General features: G+C 47.8%; 1 protein-coding gene across 1 annotated transcript in view; it reads left to right on the plus strand.

Moving 5' to 3' along the window:
* LOC144798738 (cytochrome P450 2J2-like) overlaps positions 1 to 21,934 on the plus strand; it is a 488,232-nt gene that overhangs the window by 335,668 nt on the left and 130,630 nt on the right. Inside the window, exon 7 of the mRNA XM_078669759.1 lies at positions 2,184 to 2,371. Coding sequence (XP_078525885.1) covers positions 2,184 to 2,371 — 188 coding nt within the window. The remainder of the gene's footprint in view (positions 1 to 2,183; positions 2,372 to 21,934) is intronic.

Raw genomic sequence — 21,934 nt, forward strand, 5'->3', positions numbered from 1 at the left:
ATACTTCAGCATTTGCCTTTAAGAGAGTCTGCGGACTAAATAGGGAACCCGGATTGAACTTGTGATTATACAGGCAACCGGATATATTTTCAATATTTCCGGTTTATATATGCCTATTACTATTGGTTCAAACAAGGACCGGATATAATTTAGCATTTCCGGATTACGAGTGTATAGCGGACTAAACAGGGAACATGGATTAAAACCCGAAGGGCAGATTTGGCGCGAAAATTTCTTAACTGTGATTGGGGAATGATACATTCAAATAGAGGTACTAATGAAACGAGATTTGCCGGCAGATTATCAAGCGGGCCGCCGAAGGAGGATGTTTCGATAGAAACGGATTATAAATTCTAGACGGAGGTAAGCGTAGTTATACTTGAGCTTTTGCAATAGACGTATGGACATAGTTTGGAGGTTTTTAAGGGGACAAACACATTTTTATTGTCTCTGGTTTTACTTTTTGTTTTTTCTTGGGCTCTTTAGGAATATTGGAGTTATTTTACAAAACTATGGAAGTGGCAAGCTGACCTAGTTGATAACCTTGATAAGATTACTGAGGTAGAAATTTAGAATCCAAATGTAATAAAAATCAGACTTAATAAATTAAAATTAGTAGATGAGTGTGTATAGGATATTCTCTTGCTTACGTGAGTAATAGATAGCAAGAACTTCGTATTCCTCTCCTTGAACAAATAAATGTTAGTACTTATTGGAGCTCTTGGGCATCTACAATAGGAACATGATAGCAATTAATGGTCTGTTATACAAATATTTTGAGACACTAAGGGCATCCCCTTATTTTTATCTTATATTATATTACATTTTTTTCTCTGTTTCAGATTTAATGATTTATAAAGTGAACATTATCACAATAATGGAGTTTGTCTAACTGCTTTGAGGAACAGATCTTAGTTCAATTAAATTGTGAACTAGGTAAGCGAGCATTAGAAATTTGACTACTTGCAGGATGAGGGTAATGGCATTCAGACATGCAGTCCAAGCAAATGTACATGGGAGATAGTGATTGGAGCATTTTATATATTTCCTTCTGATATCTAGATTCATCCAATACGAGACGGTATAATTTAAGAAGCAGTATTGTTAAGACTGGCTGAACCAAGAAGACTGATATTTGTTATATCAAGGTGAGAGGATTCGTGTGAATTCAGTTGACCCAACCCTAATTTTAAGTGATATTATATAATAAATGTTTAGCTTCAAGAGGATTTCTTAATAAACAACATGGTCCCTTTGAACATGAGATGTTCGGTTTTGGTTCTCCATAGGACGAGATTAGTCGTTAAAATGTTATATAGGCAGGAATTGCTTTAGGCAGTGTGAGACTTGTTATTTCACGATGTTTTTATCATGAATGAATGGTTAGTGATTATGCTTTTGTTCTTTACTTTTTACAGCCCTGATGATGTCCCATGTGGGACGAAACGCGTAGGCTGTATCTGATCATCATTTGAACTGTTGGCTGTATTTGATCATCATTTGAACTTTTGGGATAGTTATTGAAAAATCGTTAAAGAGACTATTTGAAGCGTGAAAATAAAAAAAGAAAAGAAGAAGCAAACCTGCATTGAAGAGTTTTTGTTGTTGGACTGATTTTCTCTATATGAGACTATTGAAATACTATAAATGAAATAAGATACTCCTTGGGTTTTGTATATGATTTACAATTTTGGATGGCTTTTGCGTTGGGCCATTCCAAGTTGAGTGTCTGATTAATTGTCATTGATATTGGCAATAGATTTATTTGGTGACTTCTCACAGTGTATTTAGTAGGTGACTCTCATCGCTTAGTGTTGTTAGAATTCAAAACAATATGCATATTTGGTCTCTTTACGATTCATTCCTATCCTGAAACAACAGGTCATTAACTAATACTTACAGCTAATAGTGATTTCCTTCACCAGATAGTCCTTTATTTCTGTCATTTTGCGTACTGATTTAATTTTTTTGTTTTGTTTATCCATTTTTTCAAAAGTTTTGACAGCACCATCGTCCTAATCTCCACATGCCTAAAATTCAGTAAATGTGATTCTCTCTGTCTATTTTACTCTAAGCTTTTTATGTATGCATTTGTAAATAGGAGGTACTGTTTGTTTAAATGTATTGTAAGTAAATTTTTGTAAAAAGGAATTATTAAAAGTAGAATATTTGTTATTTTACAGAGAAAGTCCAAGCAGAGATTCATCAGGTGATTGGACACAGTAGACAACCATTGACGGAATATAGAAAGAACATGCCATACACAAACGCGGTTATTCATGAAGTGCAACGTATCGGTAATATATTACCTCTTGGTGTCCTCAGACAATCTAACAGAGATACAACTCTAAGAGGATTCCATCTGCCAAAGGTAACACATATTTAAATACATTCCATATGGGTATTTTTGGATGAGGGGGGCGTGGTTTGGCGCCGACCGGGATGGCCGTGTGAGCGTGTAGCTCCGCGCCGAGTCCCGTAAGTTATCCTGTTGTGGCCGCCTGCGGGACCATTGGAAGCATAAATTTGCCGCCGGAGGTGAATATTGACCGGTGCGAGGAGTCTGGTCGCTGGCGGGGCCTCGGGGGCCGAGCGAGGACGGAGAAACGGGACACGGAGGAGACCGGCCCTGGACAATGGCAAGATGGCGGCGTAAGGGTCCTGAGCGAACGGAAGACTGAGGGCGCTCGTAGCTAGTGTCTTGGACTGCCGGGTGGAGCGGAGGGAGCGGAGGAGCGCTTGAGGGCACCTCCGGGCCTGAGCGAGGGACTGAAGACATTGTCCCCCGGAAAGCGGCTAGTGCGAACCCCTCGCGCCCCTCCCCCTCGCTGCCCTGGAGGCTGGCATAGGACGGACGGACCCGGGCCTGCGGCGCCTGCAGCGGGCGGTGAGCGAGCACATATAGCGCTGATCTGGACGTCTGGAGGGAGCTGCTCGGGCGGGCAGACCCGACCGCAAAAGGAACAGCTGGGGGAGGCAGGCGGCGGACACTGACGCCGCAGTGGCGGAGGGGTCGGGGCACGAACAGCTGGGGACCTGGGCCCCCAGGTGGCGAAGCAGCACCCGTGTACTCCTGGGACAGTGGGGAGCCCTGCATTCAAATAGGGACCACAGGAGCTAGCTGAACAGCGGGGATCGCCCTCCGGGATTACTGCGATTGTGGAGGTGGGGCACCGGTGGATCGTGGACTGAGGCTATACTACTGACCTGCTGCAGTGTCCAGGTCGGGCAGCCGGCGCGGGATGCCCAGGGGGGCACCCACCTCCTGGCCTGGGGGGACGTTGCTGACCAGGGCGGCTGGATTGGAGTGGTGGCCCAGGACCCTGGTGGTCGCATAAAACTGTGTGTTGCTGGTAGCGGCCGGAGCCTGAAGGTGTGTTCGGGGGTCGTGGCTGGCATTGGGAAGACGCAAGAACTACCTTTGCCGAGGTGTGGGGGGCCCTGTTACATGTAGCAGTTATTTTCCCCGGGAAGGGGCGACTGGTGGTGTGTCTGCAAGGGGGGCTGCGGATAGCGAGGCCATAGGTGGTGGCCTAGGGGGAGCATCCTCCGAACGCAAGATGGCCGCTGCGGGCGGAGTTCTGGATGTACCGCCAGGACAAGTTGACACATCTTCCTTGATTCAAAATGGCGGTCCCCGTGCCCCACAGGATGACACCACGCCGGAACAGAGGCTGAACTTACGTCTCGACGCGATCCTGGCTGCGATTACCACGACAAAGGAAACGCTGCACAATGATATTGCGCAGGTTGCCACGGGGTTGGGCCTATTGAGGGCTGACCATGCCAAGCTCTCGGATAAGGTGAAGGACCATGAACAAATACTCCTGGACCTGAAACCTGCTGTGGTGACGGCGGAACACAAACTGACAGATATTCTGGGTCGTTTGGCGACCCTGGAACGACGGGCGGAGGATGCGGAAAGTCGCAACAGGAGGAACAACGTGAGGGTGGTGGGCCTTCCGGAAAAGATCGAGAAAGACGATGCAGTGGCGTACATGGAGGACTGGTTTAAGACTGTGGTGGCACCAGAGGGGCTTTCTCCTTTCTTCTCCCTGGAGAGAGCACATAGGGTCCCGGCTAAGCCGCCCCTGGAGGGCCGACCACCTCGACCAATGGTGGTGAAACTGCTGCACTATAAGGACCGCGACCTTTTGATACAGAGGGCACGTTCCCAGGGTCCCTATCAAGTGGACAATAGCAAGGTCACGATCTTTCCGGACTACACGCAGGAAGTGCAGAAACACAGGGCATCCTTTCTATTAGTTAAAAAAGAGCTGAGGGAGGAGGGGATTCAGTATTCCTTACTCTTCCCTGCCAAACTACGGATCATCCGCGATGGCAGGACGCACTTCTTTCAAACTCCGGACGAAGCTTGGTCGTGGCTGGAACTATATCGCGCTGGAACAGACCGCCCGAATAAAGGCGGAAGGGAAAGACCAAAACCGATCCGGATCAGGAAATCGCAGCGCATCCGCTCACGGAACAAACTCCAGCGGGCCATGCGAGATGCCCAGATGGCAGAGGACAGGAAAGGAGCTGTGGCGGCAACGGCAAACATTACAGGATCGCAGCTGGAAAGAACGTCGGAAGGGTCGGCCTCGGAGGGAGAAGGCGAGAAGACTGGAAGCGATGAATCAGAAACGGGGAGTACCGGGGGGCCAGTGGTTACCCCACAGACCTCGGATGGATTGTTTAACGAGTGACGGTTCGATGACTCTATTACCTCCGGAGGTACCTGCTGGGACTGACTCTCCAGACTTTTGGTTTGCTACCAGGTATGGGGCTGCGCAAGCAGTGTGGGACTGAGGGCGCGGGGTGGGAGCTCCACCTACCCTGCTTCGGAGCCTTATCACCCTCTTGTGGCCCTTAAGGCCTTCTGTGGTAGCGACCACAGATTAGTGTAAGTGTGTGGTTTTGATGGTTTGGAACGGGGCTGAAACTGGGTTAGTAGGTCCTGTCCTGGGAAGTGGGGTTTGGGGTGTTGTGTTGGGAGTTTGGGAAGGGGGGCGCAACTGCTGCAATGCGGGGAACTACTGTTTGATGGTGATACTGTACAGAAATGTCTATTATGGGGTCGTTACCTAATGTGAAATGTATTACGTGGAATGTCCGCGGACTTCAGACAATGGTGAAACGCCATAAGGTGCATGCATACCTGGTGCGGCGGGGAGTGCAGATAGCAATGCTTCAAGAGACTCATTTAAATAAGAAAGAATGCGGAGCTTTGCAAAGGAGGTGGCGGGGTCAAGTGTTTGGCACAACCTATTCAGCATTTGCCAGAGGGGTTCTAATATGGGTGAGAGCGGGGACTCCGTTCCAAGTCACGACGCAGCGGGTTGATCCTGAGGGTAGATATGTGGCGGTAGAGGGCCGACTTTACGGTAGAGAGGTGGTCCTGTGTAGTGTGTATGCCCCCAATTCCGATCAGGCCCGTTTTTTTGACGGCTTAACGAGTTCGCTGGCTCACTTTCTAGCTGGCCCGGTCTTATTAGGGGGCGACTTTAATTCGATCACTGACGTGGACCTGGATAGGTCACATCCGCCGTTGGTAGACTCCCCAGTGCGCAGGTTGGCGGCTCATAGGAAGGACTGGCAGGTGAAATGGGGGCTGCTTGATGTGTGGAGGGAACAGCATCCAGAGATGAGGGACTACTCCTATTTTTCTACAATACATGATCTGTATGTTCGGTTGGACGCAGTGCTGTGTAGTGGCGCGTTGGCGATGATGGTGACCCATACTGAGTACCTGGCTAGGACCATATCGGATCATAACCCTTTATTGGTGTCAGCGCAGTGGCAACGGGCTAGGTCGGCGGTCCCATCATGGAGGCTGAGGCCTGAGACACTGGAAGATCTGGTGTTCAGTCACATGGTTCAGCAGGGCATTGATAGCTACTTTGCGGAGAATGAGGGCTCTGCCACGTCACGATCGGTGGAGTGGGATGCGATGAAAGTGGTGGTAAGAGGTGTGTGCATGGGTAGATTCTCGACTGTGCGGACGGCTGTCCTGAATGATTTGGCGAAAGCGGAAGAGAAGTTGCGAGGCTTGGAGCGACAGAGGCCTGAACGGCCGGAATTACAGGAGAGATTGGTGGAAGCTAAGGAGGTGGTGGCGACTGAGACTGAACGGCTGCGGTGCTATGACTATAAGCTGTACAACATTAAGGTGCACGAGGAGCGCGATAAAGTGGGTGCACTCCTTGCCAGGCTTGCAGATCCGGAGCCTAGGGGGTGCCCGATCATGAGTATAAGACCAGAGGGAGGGGAGATAGTCTACTCCCAATCAGCTGTGCTGGCGTGTTTTCAGTCATACTATACGGGATTGTATGAATGTCACCTGGAGGCGGAGAGAGATGAGATAGGCGACCACTTGGCCTTGCTCCCACTGCCAGCGTTGGACAGCGAGGATGCTAAAGAACTGGGAGGTCCCATAACGCTAGCAGAGGTGAGAGTGGCTATTAAGCAGATGGCTCGGAATAAAACCCCAGGGGTGGACGGCTTGCCGATAGAGTTCTATGCCAAATTTGTTGACACCCTAGCGCCAAAACTAGTGATGGTATATTCGGTGGCCAAGCAGCGGGGTTGCCTGCCTGAGTCCATGAGGGAGGCGCTAGTGGTGCCACTGCTGAAGCCGGGCAGGGATGCACTGAGTGTTACGTCTTACAGGCCATTATCGATGCTGACGGTGGACTATAAGATCTTGAGTCGCATCCTAGCCACCAGGCTACTGCCGCACATGACTACACTGGTGCATAGAGACCAAGCGGGGTTTATCCCGACTAGGAATACCTCCATGAATATTCGGAGGCTGATCCGAATTTTGGATAGTGCCGGGTCTTCGGCTCTTGATTCCGTGGTATTGGCAGTTGATATCGAAAAAGCTTTTGATAGCCTTGAATGGCAATATTTAGATGAGGTACTGCTGAAGTTCGGAGTTGGGGGGGGTTTCCGGAGTTGGACGAGGGTACTTTACACTTCGGCTCGGGCGCGGGTGCGCCTGGGCCCGCTGATATCTTCAGCCTACCCTGTTTGTAAAGGGACGAGACAGGGCTGCTCGTTGTCCCCCCTGCTGTTCGCATTGGCGATGGAACCGCTGGCGGCGCAGGCGAGGACGGGTGCATTGTATGGAGGGATCGCGCAAGGTCCGGAGTCACATTATATATCGTTATACGCTGATGATTTGCTTCTGTACTTGGCGGATGCTGAACGGTCGCTGGAGGGAGCAGTGGATATGCTGGTTGGCTTCGGTCGGTTATCAGGCCTTAAGGTGAACTGGACTAAGACCTGTATATTTCCACTGCGGTCAGGTACGCCCTGCCCCCTGTTAGCGAGGGAAGTAGTGTGGGAGCCTTCTGGCTTCACCTACCTTGGGGTGCGCATTTATCACGAAGCGGCGGACCTGCTGGAGGGGAACGTAGGGCGATGCATACGTGCACTGAAGGGCAGCATGGCATTCTGGGCCTCACTCCCTCTGTCAGTACTGGGCCGAGTAGCGCTGTTGAAGATGGTGGCGCTTCCACGGTTGCTTTACTATTTTCAAACACTACCGGTGTGGATTCCGCAGCGAATCTTTAAGGAACTGAAGACGCTGATGGCGGGTTTCCTTTGGGGCCAGGGCCGGCGGAGGGTGGCGTTGGAGACTCTGATTAGGCCTAAGATTGAGGGGGGAATGGCAGTCCCCGATTTTGAACTATATTACTTGGCGGCGCAACTGCAGATCCTAACACAGAATGTGGCTCGAGCATTCAGGGGTCCTGTGAATGACCGTGGTTCTGGTATTCCACAGTACATCCTTTCTTATATAGTTATGCAACAGAAACTGGATACGAGGGAGCTTACGATGGAGGAGAGGACACTCAGATTGTGCTGGCAAAGGAGTATAAGGAGAGCGAGGAAAGTCCGGCCGTATGCACCGGAGATACCTCTAGGGATGTTAACTGCGCTGCCGCATGGGGGTGACTGGTCTAGGCTTTTGGAATGGGAGGAGTTGGGTCTACAGATGGTGGGGGACCTGTACATTGATGGCGCGTTGGTTCCCTATCAAGTGCTTCAAGAGCAGTTTGGGCTGCCAGATGGCACCTTTCTATTGCACGCGGCAGTGGTGGCGGCGCTGCAAAAACATTGGGGGGTAGGGCTCACTGAGCCGGAAGTGACCTTGGCGTGTCAATATGTGGTGATGGCCGCGGGCACTGTTAAAGCGGTGACGTGTCTCCACATGAGAATGTTGAATGAGGGACTAGCACCGATGCTGGCCTTGAAGTCGAGGTGGGAGGATAGTATAGTCAAGCCCATACCAGACACAGTCTGGAGTCAGATCCTGAGGCGGACGTGGAAGGGCACGAGGAACGCGCGATTTCAGCAAGTGCATTTCTTTATATTGCACAGGGCGTACCTGACTCCGGAGAGGATAAAGCGGTACTTTCAAGTGCTTGACGCAGTGTTCCCACGATGCTTGGCGCCCGAGGTTGACTTGGATCACCTGTTGTGGGGATGTCCGAAACTGGGGACGTATTGGCCGGAAGTGGGGATGCTCTTGAATACGGTAACAGATAGGGAGGTGGACTTTGATATGGCAGCATGTCTCCTGCTATGGTTCCCGCATACTAAAAAAACAAGAATTACGAGTACGTTTATTGATTTGGGACTTATGTTAGCGCAAAGGGAGATAACCTGGCACTGGAAGTCTAGAGAAGGCCCTTCAGTGAGGAGGTGGATGAATGAGTTGTTGAAATGGGCGGGCTGTGAAAGCATTATTAGAATGCGGCAGGCTACTAGACTTGGCAAGGAGGGCTGTCTGGACATGGCGAGAGTTTGGGAGTTGGTGGTGCAAGCATTGCGTGACTACATGGTAGGAGATGACGAGGAGGAGTAATAATCCATGCGGATTCCGCGCACTCTTAGCGATGGCGAACGACTCCTGGTATGTGGCGATCCCCTGAGTAGGTACGGATTTGGACAGCCCGCATTAGCAGCAGCAGTAGCAGCAGTAGTTGGGGGGGCGGGGGATGGGAAGGGTGTTATGCGGGAGGTTGCTCGACATAGCGACCTGTATTAGCATTGATGGTTAGCACGTAGGTCAGACCCAGGTATCGGGGGCTACTGAGACGGTAGGCAGGCGTTCTGGCAGTAACACTGGGGGGACCCGGGAAGTGGAAGCTGGAACGGCGTGGTCCGAGCTATGTTGAACGGGGTATGAGCTGATGACGGTGTTTCTTGGGAAATTCTGAGTTTGCTTGTTGATGCATAAGGGGGGGGGAGTTTTAGGGGGGTGAAAGCAGATACTAAAAAGTGATACTGGTCGAATACCTGGGACGGGGGTACACGGAAGCGTCTTCCTGGGAAGGATAGTCCTGAAGCGCCGCCCAGCCTCCGGGATGTGGGCTAAATGGCTGTGTACAATACTTCTGTCATCTTTAAGGTTGTGATGATGCAGGCGTACAGATCGACCTATGATGTGGTCTTGTTCCTAATTCTGCAATAAAAAAAAATAAAAATAAAAAATGGGTATTTTTGGATGATATAGTTTTGGCTGACACACTTTAATGATATTTAGTGGAAGTCATTGTTTGAGAGGATCATGACATACCTAGATAGTCTGGAGCAATGTCTTGATTTACAGCTTGACCAGATACTTCTGAAGTATGACACATCTGATCAGATTGACACCATCCATCGGAATTCAAAACCTGTTACTAGTGATGTAATAAATCATAACAAGAGAATTTTAGTCTAAAGTGGTAACCATGAAACCCCTTTAACGAAACCATTTTATGGGTGAAGTTTTACTATTTTCTGATTATCCACTACCTGCATAACCTGTTAGGCAGGAGCTCAGGACCTATCAATTATACATTTGGCACAGGGCATGGCCATTAGCCTCTGCTGCCCTGTTGGAAGTTAGAGCAATCTCTCTGGATTTGGTCCTACCAGCAGGGCTAACCTCGGATTTTTATATATACTACTACATTTAAACCAAAATCTACATTTTGTCCCTTAATGTTGAAGGACAATATTGACATGTTTCAGGAAAAAGTTTCGCTTGACCTGAGGTTGCTATATCTAAAACATGTTAAAATCAACAAGAGACACCATTATCGTGTCTTTGCCTATCACCAGCTTGTTAAGAAACTGCAAAGCAATGTGAATGTTATCATTCGCCAGTCCGATAAAGGCATAAACGTGGTGCTCTGGCCAAGGACAATGTATATGGAAGAAGCCCTTGGCCAATTGAATGACAGGGAATGCTACAAAAGATAAACTATGACTGATGTTAAGCAGGCCTGGAATTTGATTTATACAAATGTAATGGCATGGAGGAGTATGGGTCTAACAACTATGGATGAGTTCACACAGTGATGCCCGTAGTTTATTTATTCCCAAAATACATAAGAACAGTACCAAGCCACCAGGTCGCCCTTTCATTTCTGCCTGCAACAGTATCATGGAGAATATAAGCAAGTATGTGGATTTTTTCCTCCAGGACCATGTTAGAAATCTCCCATCCTTTATACTTGACACAGGTGACCTACTAAAGAAACAAGAGGAAGTTACATGGCAACCTGAATATTTGTTGATCTCTTTAGAAGTATCCTCGCTGTACACCAGTATTCACCACTGGGATGGACTGAAAGCTGTTCAACATTTCCTGACTATGAGACCTACCTGTTTTTATGAACACAACAAAATGATATTGTCAATGATTAACCTTTGCCTGGAAATAATTTCTTTCTATTCTCCAACCAGGTATTCCAACAGGTGAGGGGTGTGGCTATGGGGGCCTGTTTCTCCCCCAGTTACGCCTGTCTCCATATGGGATACAGGGAGGAACAGGTTCTCATACCTAGCTACCCGGAAATCATGTCTGCCAAGGTTGTAAAATGGTTTAGATATATTGACGACCTTTTAATTATTTGAAAGGGTTCTGAATGTGAAGCTCTGCAGTTCATAGGAGAATTGAATAGCAACAAACTCAACCTTAGCTTTACAAGTCAAATCAGTGACAGGTCAATTTGTTACCTTGATGTTGAAATTTTTATCCATCATAATAAGTTGGAAACTAGATTGTATAGGAAACCCACTGCCAGTAATGCCGTGCTACATGCGTCAAGTCACCACCCTGCACACCTAATTAGGAGCATCCCTTATGGAGAAAGGCTCTGTATTAGAAGAATTTGCAGAACTGATGAAGCGTGTATGGAGGCACAGAGATAATGCAGGGCCAGATTTGTGAGGAGGGGTTATCTTCCTGAACTTGTGGATACGGCCATATGTAAAGCCAATGATCCTGACAAATCACAGTATTGACAGGCAATAAGAATTTGACTCACAAAGAACAAACTAAGACGAGGTTGATTTTAACCTACAGCTGTCAACATCAAACTATTCGTAAAATTGTCAAAAGGAATTGGGCGCTGATTGCAAGTGATCCTGTATTGGGTAGTCAACTAACACGCTCTCCCAGTATCACTTACAAGAAGGCGAGATCGATGAGCAGTTGCCTGGTATCTAGCAGCCTAGAGGTCAGGTCTAACAGCTCCTCGCTAACCAGCAGTAAGGGTTTTATCAAATACTCAGTATGTAAAGCCTGTAGAAATGGGGTGAGCAAAACAGAATATAAGACTCCCTTTAACGACAAACCTGTCCGTATCCAAAGCAAATTGACATGTAAGACGGAGTACGCAGTTTATGTGCTGGAGTGTCCTTGTGGCCTGCGCTATGTGGGAAGCACTAAGAGGATACTCCAGCACATAAGGGCCATTACCAACGGTGACACTGCGTACCCAGTCGGCAGACATTTTGATGAAATACATGCCAAGATCCCTGCAGATCTAAGATACTATGTGATTGATAGTCCCTCCATTGAGGAGAGGTGGTGCCCGTGAGTGCTTACTACGTACGTTAGAGAGTAGGCATATTATACTCCTGGATTGTAAGGCACCAAATGGATTGAACGCCAGTGAGGATTGTTTTGCCATCTGTAATGAGTCTTAATGATGAAATTGTACACATTTGCCTCTTTTGGCCTCTTTTTTTAGACCAATCGTTTTTTTAACACAATTCTGATTATTTTAATTCAATCCCTTTTTAGCACATGGTTTGCACTTTATCTTATGACTGTATTTATTTGTGCATTTTGCACATTATATCTGATAAGGATGTTTTTGGCATTTGCCCACATAGGCTGTATTTTTTCTGTTTTGTTTACAAAACAAAACAACACATGGTTGCATACTGGGTGCCATCGCAAAAACTCCTATGAATTTTAAATGATGTTGATAGCCTACGGGAAACAAAGTTTTACATTGTTTTAACTGTTTCTGACTATCTTTATATTTATCAATATGAGTATGGCACTACTGGCATAAGTGATCAGATATTTTAGAGCTGAACAGCATATTAATGAGTATTCATTTAGATATTTTAACATATATTTATTTATTTATATTTTTTATATTTATTCAATGTGCTGTTATATTGGTGGTATTTATCACTTTGCTCTATTATAATGTATTATACATTTATTTTTTCTGTCATCCCACGTAACATTCTATGTGTGGAAATACCGCAGTGTGTTTTCCATGTCTATTAGCCAAGACACTGCAGCTGTTGCATATGAAATACCTAATTTGTTTCTCACTTTAAATGAACATTCCGCCCCCTTAACTGTGTCATGTGATCAAGGCCCCACGCGGGCGGAAACACGTCATGTCGGTGGTGGTGTTGGGCACTAAATAAAAAAAATTGAACCATCAACTGGGTTCGCCTCGTCTGCTGTTTACAGTGCCTGAAGACGATCTTTGCCTCATATATATATATATATATATATATATATATATATATATATATATATATATATATATATGCAGCAACAGTCGCCAAATCTCCAACTCCAAAGGACGACAGCGGACCCAGAGGTTAGAAGTGCTTAGAATTTTATTGTGCTTTTTCCCGCACCTCCGCCATAACGCGTTTCAAGCCTAACGGGCCCTTGATCACATGACACCGCTCCGGAGAAGTGTCCGGCAATTTAAAGTGACAGTGCATTTTGAATGACAAGTACGTCATCATAGACATAGTAAAAATATCAGCTGTAATTCGTAATATTTTAAAAACAATGGCGTTTTAAAATACATAAATCAAACCACAAGTATTAATATATTGTAATTGCAAAATAGTTTTCCTCATAAAATACGAGTATTGATATATGTTGAACAAACTCGTCGTTGTGAACAGCCACTCACCCTCCTGTCAACGCCAGTGCCCGAAGCCGTCACAACACCACTAAATATGTTTTCCACAAAGGATCTCTGCTCTGGAACTCCCAAATAACTTCCAGCGGCACACCAACGGATGGGCACAATAAAGATTTTTTAATACAAGGTAGTTCGTTGGCATTGCTACGCCCCATGGGAAGGTTCGTGATTTTACTGCCACTTTGTTCTGTGTTCTCTGGCTTTCCTCAGGATTATGTCCCTATCCTGATAGTTCAAGAGTTCCGCAATGATTGGCCTCGGCGGCGCACCAATCAGGGGTTTCTGCCCCAGTGATCTGTGTGCTCTCTCCACCACAAAGACTGCTGAGAAGTGCGGCCAAAATAGGGCACGTAGCATATTCCCGACGTAAGTCTCCATCCTAGAAATGGCGGTCGTCTCAGGAATTCCCATTACGCGGAGATTGTTGCATCGTGATCTGGCCTCCAAATCATCATTTTTGGCCCTGATGACCTCCAGCAGCTTGTCCATGTGCAGCAGCTGTTCCTTGGTTTCCACATGGAACTCGTGTAATTCAGTATGATGATTTTCCAAGGCATTGAGGCGTGTCTTGTGTGTGGATACTTGCGTTTGAACAGAATCCAGTTGCGATGTTAGGGTGTCGAGCTTTGTGTCTATATTTCGGAGGCTTGAACGCATCTCCAACATGAACGTTCTCAGATCCTCCCATTGGTCTTCCGCATGAGAGTCCTGCTGCCCCTCCACCTGCGTCTCTGGCTCCGAGTCCGCATGTCTGGTGAAGCGTTTATTTTCAAAGTTAAGCCTCGGCTGTTTCAGGTCTTGCTTGCCCATTGTAGCAGAACCTCCCAACTTTTGTTAACAGGATATATCAGCAAACAGGATCAGCCCACGCCCTGGGCGGCGCCACTCCGATGTCCCCAGTCAGGCAGACCCAGCTTTGCACCGCTGTAACAATTGTGTGAAAGCGGCTATATCCCGAGGAGATCACGTTCCCACTGTCCCAATGTGTTCCGCTAGTCTCCCCCATGCACACGGGGTCGTCACAATTAGCCGGAGAGGTAGGCAGCTTCAGGCGGGGGGGCTCCACACATACCTGAGGATGGTGCACATGGGGTCGCCTCGGCCAGCAGGAGACACAGGCAGCTGCAGGAGGGGGGGCAGGGGCCCCCACACACACCCCGACCCCAACGCAGGCACAGCCCGGGTGCAGCAATTGAAGGAGGACCGACAGGAATCCCAGACGTGCCACGTCTGCACCAGAAGATGGCGGACGGGACCGCACCCAATGACCTCACGGCAGCAGCAACCCCTCAGGGTCCAACACGGGCCAGGCAGGATCACCCCAGGTCTCTGCAGAACCAATTCCACAGTCAGCCAGCAGTCTCCCCACACAGACCGGCAGCGGTGCTTATGGGCGGCCCGCGCTGCAAGTCTGGCCCGTCCCTGGCCTCACCACAGGAGCATCGTAGCTGTGGCCCCCTCAATCAGCACTTCAATGTCCCATACACAGACCCAACATGGGGCGGCCGCACAAAGTCTTTATTGCCGCGATGTCAATGCGGCGTGAATATGGTCGGGGCACATCCTCAGGAGTACACAAGCAAGGTTCTTCCCGGCAGACCGGGCCCACACACCTCCAGCAGCCGCGGGCTCGATTTCAATGGGCCCCGAAGGCAGCGCAGCACAGCATTTCACCGCCCCCCTGCATCCGCAGCTCATATCTTGGTGTAGGATGCCGTCAGGCACTTCAAACTTCCACCGGGTGTTCCTCACACTGGTACAGGCTCAGTGGCGCCTTAGGTGATACCAACAGTTCCCCCCACTTACGATGCCTCAAAACAGTAATCCCACACAGCAACACCAGTTCACACTGCCTCAAACTCGAACCCCACTCCACGTGTAATCCAGGATCTGGTGGTTCTTCTGCACCACCAGTACACTCCCCGGCACTGTGCGACTGGCTCCTGGGTGCGCAACCTGGGCCGTGAGTCCCTCCCCAGCCCCACAAGGATCAATTCGCCTGCACCAGGTGCCCCGCGCCCATAGCGCTGCACACGTGGCCCACACCACCACCAATACACAGCTCCAGGCCACAGGATATATCGGCAAACAGGAACAGCCCGCGCCCTGGGCGGCGCAACTCCAATGTCCCCAGTCAGGCAGACCCAGCTTTGCACCGCTGTAACAATTGCGTGAAAGTGGCTATATCCCGAGGAGGTTTGCGTCCCCACTGTCGCAATGTGTTCCGCTAGTCTCCCCCATGCACACAGGGTCGTCACAATTAGCCCGAGAGGCAGGCAGCTTCAGGCGGGGGGGGGTCCACACATACTTCAGGATGGTGCAATGGGGTCACCTCGGCCAGCAGGAGACACAGGCAGCTGCAGGAGGGGGTGCGGGGGCCCCAACACACACCCCAACCCCAACGCCGGCACAACCCGGGTGCAGCAAGTGAAGGAGGACCGACAACAATCCTAGATGTGCCACGTCTGCACCAGAAGATGGCGGACCGGACCACACCCAACGACCTCACGGCAGCGGCAACTCCTCAGGGTCCAACATGGGCCAGGCAGGATCACCCCAGGTCTCTGCAGAACCAATTCCGCAGTTGGCCAGCAGTCTCCCCACACAGACCGGCAGCGGCACTTATGGGTGGCCCGCGCTGCAAGTCTGGCCTGCAGCAGGCCCGTCCCCAGCCTCACCACAGGAGCATCGTAGCTGCGGCCACCTCAATCAGCACTTCAATGTCCCACACACAGACACAGCATGGGGCGGCCGCACAAAGTCTTTATTGCTGCGTCAAGGCGACGTGAATATGGTCAGGGCACGTCCTCAGGAGTACACGGGCAAGGTTCTTCCCGGCAGACCAGGCCCACACACCTCCAGCAGCCACGGGCTAAATTTCAACGGGCCCTGAAGGCAGCGCAGCACAGCATTTGACCGTCCACGTGCATCCGCAGCTCATATGTCGGTGTAGGATGCCGTCAGGCACTTCAAACTTCCACTGAGTGTTCCTCACACTGGTAATTGGTCATGCAAGTGACCTGGGCAATAATGTAACCATCTGTGTTGCAGGATTCATAGAGGATCTTGTCCCGGCCGGCGGAGCACACTCAAGGAGCAGCCATTCCGCTTCGCAGCTGGCCACACACCCCCCACTAAGATACACTTAATCACTCAGTTATACAATCAATTTTACAAAAACAAAATCATCCATTTAGACACTTATATACCCATTTATTCTTCCATCGACCTTCAGATATACATATATAAAACATATTTAATTTTCAGAAGAACACACATTCACTGGATAATGTCATCAGTGATGTCATTTGAGATGTCATCAGTGATGTCATGAGTGATGTCACTGACCATGTCATGAGTGATGTAATATGTGACGTCATCAGCAGTGCATTGCGGGCTCGCGAGTTATAGTTAGCTGAATTAACTATAATGAGGGAATTTCTATGGTTTTGTACGAGTGAAATGTCCAACTAACTATAACGCCCCTGAAACCTATGGTTTTTTCAGTTCATTTCTAAGGTTTTTTAAATGCTAATTTCTAACTATAACGTGCCTGAAACCTATGTTTTTTTCAGTGAATACATATATATATACATATATATATATATATATATATATATATATATATATATATATATTCAGGCTCAGAACTCCGTTTTCCCTCAATAAACAAAGCAAAAAGCACTGCGAGGTATAGCGGTCAGAGTTGTTTATTCCAGCAACAGCAAAGTGGGCACAGACGCGTTTCGGACACCTAGGGCCAGATGTAGGTAGGGTTTTACCGGTCGGTAACGGCCGAATTCGGCCGTTACCGACCGGTATTTGGCATTTGATATGTAGGGGCAGGTAAACAGGGAAAATCGGTAATTTTACCGATTCGGTAAATATACCGGTCGGTAAATTTACCGACCGGTATATTTACAGAATCGGTAAAATTGATATGTAGGTGGGACTCTTCTGAGTCCCACAAGGCCTACAAAATCGGTATTTTTACCATCAAATTGTATTTGATGTTAAAATACCGATTCAGGTGTGCATGCACATGTGTGCATGCACACCTGTGCCATATGACAGGCAGACCTGCCCTTAGGGCAGGTATGCCTGCCATATGGCCCCCGAACCTTTTGTGGGGGTGCTAGAGGGTGTCAAAGTGACACCCCCTGCACCCTTGTCAAAATCGGTATTTACCGAATCGGTAAATACCGACCGGTAATGCCCCATTCATTCCTATGGGCTTCAAAGCCCATAGGAATGAATGGAGCATTACCGGTCGGTATTTACCGAATCGGTAAATACCGATTCTTAACGATTCGGTAACTGGAACATCTGGATGTTCCTACATACCCCCACTTCTTATTTACCGATTCTTAATTACCGAATCGGTAAAATTCGGTAATTAAGAATCGGTAAATAAGTTTTACCTACATCTGGCCCTTAGTCCTTCGTCAGTGTTTCAACATCGCGTGTAGTGAGGCGGCTAAATTTGAGTACGTCATCGCAACTTCCACATTGAAAGCGATGATGGCTCATACACTCTAGTTTCACATGCAAATCGGGCGGCCATGATAGTACTGTAACATACAGACATCAACATGTTGGGACGCGCTTTGAATACAGCGCAAAAGCCTCCAATAACAACAATAAAGCCATGTATCGGCATATTGGCCACCCTGAGCCGGTATTTATTTATACAAGAAAATGGCCGTGTAGCGGCATAACACCAGCTGTCAGTTTGCATGATATACCACTCTAAGACCCAATATTTAATTTCTCCGGACAAAAACATTTTCATTTGAATTCATGGCGGGATTATCGGAGGTAATTATCATCATATCATCTCATTCACCTCAACGATAAAGGTTAAAATCAGCAATAATTATCACAAAGAAAAGAAAAGAAAGCAGTGGATACAATGCACAGGTAAATATCCTCAATTCATTCTAGCTCATCTGTCCATTATTTTCCCAAATGTGCTGTTAATTCCTCCCCACTGTTCGTACCTTGTGGGGTCTTAGTTTCTAAATCAATAATGTAACGTGACTCTAGTCTTCGTAGCTTCATAAGCCTATCCCCACCTCTGGGTTGTGCTGGGACGTGATCTAGCCCACAATATTGTAATAGATCCCTATTGCTTTGATGTACTTTAGCAAAATGGCGGGCCACAGGGTATGTCACATCTTTATTTGTAATCGCCCGTTGATGTTCCAAAATCCTCAGTTTTACACTATTGATTGTGCTGCCTATATATTTAAGGCCGCATGGGCATGTCAAGCAATATACAACAAAAGGGGTCGAGCATGTGATAAACTTGTTGATTTCTCTACCTCTTGGTAGGCCCGGCACCCTATATGTGAGTACTCTCCTGCTGTTTTCACACGCTTTGCATTTCCCGCAGGGGAAAAAACCCTTCATTTCCTTCAGGGTACCGCTACTTTTGGGTTTTGGTGGCATAAGATGGCTTTGTACTATTTTATCCTTAATGGATTTTAGTTTGCGAAATGTAATCAATGGACGTTCTGGGACATCTTTACCTATTACAGGATCTGTTTGCAGTATATGCCAATTCCTGGTTAGAGTATTTCTTAGGTAATTGGCATCATCAGAGAAATTGGTTATCATTCGGAATTTATTAGTTATTTGAGTTAGTTCACTGGTTTTCTCTTTTGGTAATAGCAGTGTGCTTCTAGGAATTTTAAGCACTTTACTGTATGTTTTCTCTAAAAGGGCGCTGTCATAGCCTCTGATTTTGAACCTTTCAATAGATTTTCTAGCTGCCTGAGAGAAATCACACTCTCGTGAACAGTTCCGTCGTAATCTCAATAGTTCTCCATATGGTATGCTGCGAACTAAGCTGGGAGGATGGCTACTTCTTGCATGCAATATGCTATTCCCAGCTGTGGGTTTTCTATATAAAGTTCTATCCAGTTTTTTGTCATTACTGAAAACCCTAAGATCTAGATAATGGACCTCCCTTCTGCTCATCTCGCAGGTGAATTTTAAATTCAAATTATTCCTGTTCAAAGCGCTCACAAAGTCCTCTGCCTCGCTGAAGGAGCCCCTCCACATGAGAAAGAGGTCGTCAATGTAACGCCTCCACACCAGGACCTGTGCCGCCCATTTGGCATTATCACCCGCGAGGGCCGCCTGCTCCTCCCACCAGCCGACAAACAAGTTCGCGTAGCTGGGGGCGAAGCAGGTTCCCATCACAGTCCCGGACACCTGTTTGTAATAGTCTTCCTGGAACATAAATATGTTGTGTGTTAGGCAAAACTCTAATAGCTCAATAAGCATTACCCCATGTTCTGTATGTTTCGCTGGTCTTTTGTTTAGAGAGAATTTGATTGCCTCAATCCCTTAGTATGTTGAATGCAGGTATACAAACTTGTGATATCAAGAGTAATGAGTATACAATTAGAGTCCCAATCAATAGTTTCTATTTGACTAATAAAGTCTTTCGTATCTCTCACATACGATTTTAGCTTAATGACATGGGGTCCCAAAAATGAATCAATATAAATAGAAAGATTCTCCGTCAGTCCGCCCTTAGAGGAGACTATAGATCTGCCGAGAGGTGATTGTAGATCTTTATGCACCTTAGGTAATTGGTAGAACGTGGGTGCTATCGGTTCAGGGTTTCTCAGGAATAAAAATTCGTCCATATCCAACATGAGTCTGTTACGCCATTTATTAAGAAGATCATGGTAAACATCCACACTCTGTAGATATTCCTCTTTACTTGATTTCACATCGTCTTGTGGGTTCTCTAGTTGTCTCAATGACTCCTGAGAAATTAAATATTGGGTCTTAAAGTGTTATATCATGCAAACTGACAGCTGGTGTTATGCCGATACACGGCTTTATTGTATACATGAATACCGGCTCAGGGTGGCCAATCTATACTAATATAATAAAGAGAGAGCCCAAACCTTTGAGGCGGGTAATCTCAGGAACCACAGCACCAATCACAACACCCAATACACCGTTGGAAAGGGCAGGTGCAGCAGAAGGACATAGGCTATGCAGACTCCCACCATATACATTTAAAAGGTAAAAGAACTGTGCCTACATGCCAGCAAAGTAGTCCCTTGTGGGCGTGTCTGCGTTGTGCTGTGGGCGTGTGCTGTGGGCGTGACAAACGCTGGGGGTGTGTGGTAAGTTCCGCCCTTCATGCCATGTCTCATATCGTGTGCTGTGGGCGTGTGCTGGGGGCGTGGGCGTGTGCGGGGCGCGGGATTACGGAAACAAAGCGAGCGTTGTGCCCAATATTTCATTGTTTTTTTCTTCCCAGGTTTTGTACATTCCGGCTCCGGGTGTCCACCCTGCTCCCTTTAAATACCCCTGCACCCCATAATCATAACCCACCCTGTTGGAACCTGGGATGTCAGGTCACCTAGGGTAGCCTGGCCTAGGGTAAGACACAATACTAGAGGCACAAGTGTGAAGGTTGCAAACCACCCAGCAGTAATTCCACGCAATAACACATAAAAAGGACACTACACCAATGTTGGAAAAATAAGTACTTGTTTATAAAAATAATATCTTTGCTCTCTTGGTTCTAGAATTCACAGTTCAATATAATACATTCTGTCAGGAGAAGAAACAGTACTTTTAAAATTGCCAAATAATGTCAACACACAGTTCTATGAACTTATCAGCACATTACATTTAGATGTCTTGAAATCAGTAGTCCTACTTTCAGAGCTGCTAACTTATTTCAGTAATTATCATCAATAATACATTTACTCAGACACCAACATTGACCAGATTTGACTTCAATGAGGTGCCCTAAACTCTTCTCATCAGCACCATTACCTCACCAACCAGGTACACGTACAATGAGGAATTTCAGTTAAACCTGAAGTTTACTTAGACATCAGCAAACTCTATGAGGAACTTATGCCTTTACTTAACCAGCAGATTCCTTCAGCCCTCTATTCGCAGTTGGTTCCCTCAAGCTACTCCCCACCTTGTATCATACAGTGGAGGAAACGACCAGTGTCTGAGTTACTCCTTTATGGGCTCTAGCGCCACTTTCCCCTTGCAGATCACCTCCTTACTTGTAGAAGATCTGGCCGTTGAAGTCTTGGTACACCAGGAGATGGGGGGGTAACCACCTGGCAAGTCAAAGGAACCAAGCGCTGGCAAAGCTCACCAGCTTCCAGGGCCCCTCAGCCTTTCCCACCCCGCTCGAGCCAACTGCTCTGTAAGGCTCACGAGCGGAGAAGGACAGAGTAATCAGAATTCCCCTGCCGCTATCAGGCTCCTCAGGTTTCCCTTCCCGCTCACGCCAGCTCCTTCAGGAGGCGCTCGAGCAGGGAAGAGGTGACACCACACGCTTTCAGCCGCCGAAGGGTTTCCGGCGCTCCTCCTCAGCTCTGATCAGGGGAACACTACACCTTCAGGCATGCGCGAGGCGCCCGCGCTGTCCCCGCCTCTCACCTCGCTGGCTCCGATGGTGAGACGCTGCTCTCACGCGCTAACTTCCGAGGGCGAGACGCTTCTCTCTCGGGCCTGCTCGGTCCTAGGCCCTTCCTGAACTGTGGAAGTGGGAACGCTGGGGGCATGCGCGATAGCGCTCAAATACATGTGAAAAACAAGGGCCCCCTGAATAAAGGTAAAGATTCCTAGGACAGGGAAATAAACAAATGTGCAAAACTTCCTAGGCAATCAAAAATACG

Source organism: Lissotriton helveticus, chromosome 1_2 (genome assembly GCF_964261635.1).
Source record: "Lissotriton helveticus chromosome 1_2, aLisHel1.1, whole genome shotgun sequence".
Classification (NCBI taxonomy): Eukaryota; Metazoa; Chordata; class Amphibia; order Caudata; family Salamandridae; genus Lissotriton; species Lissotriton helveticus.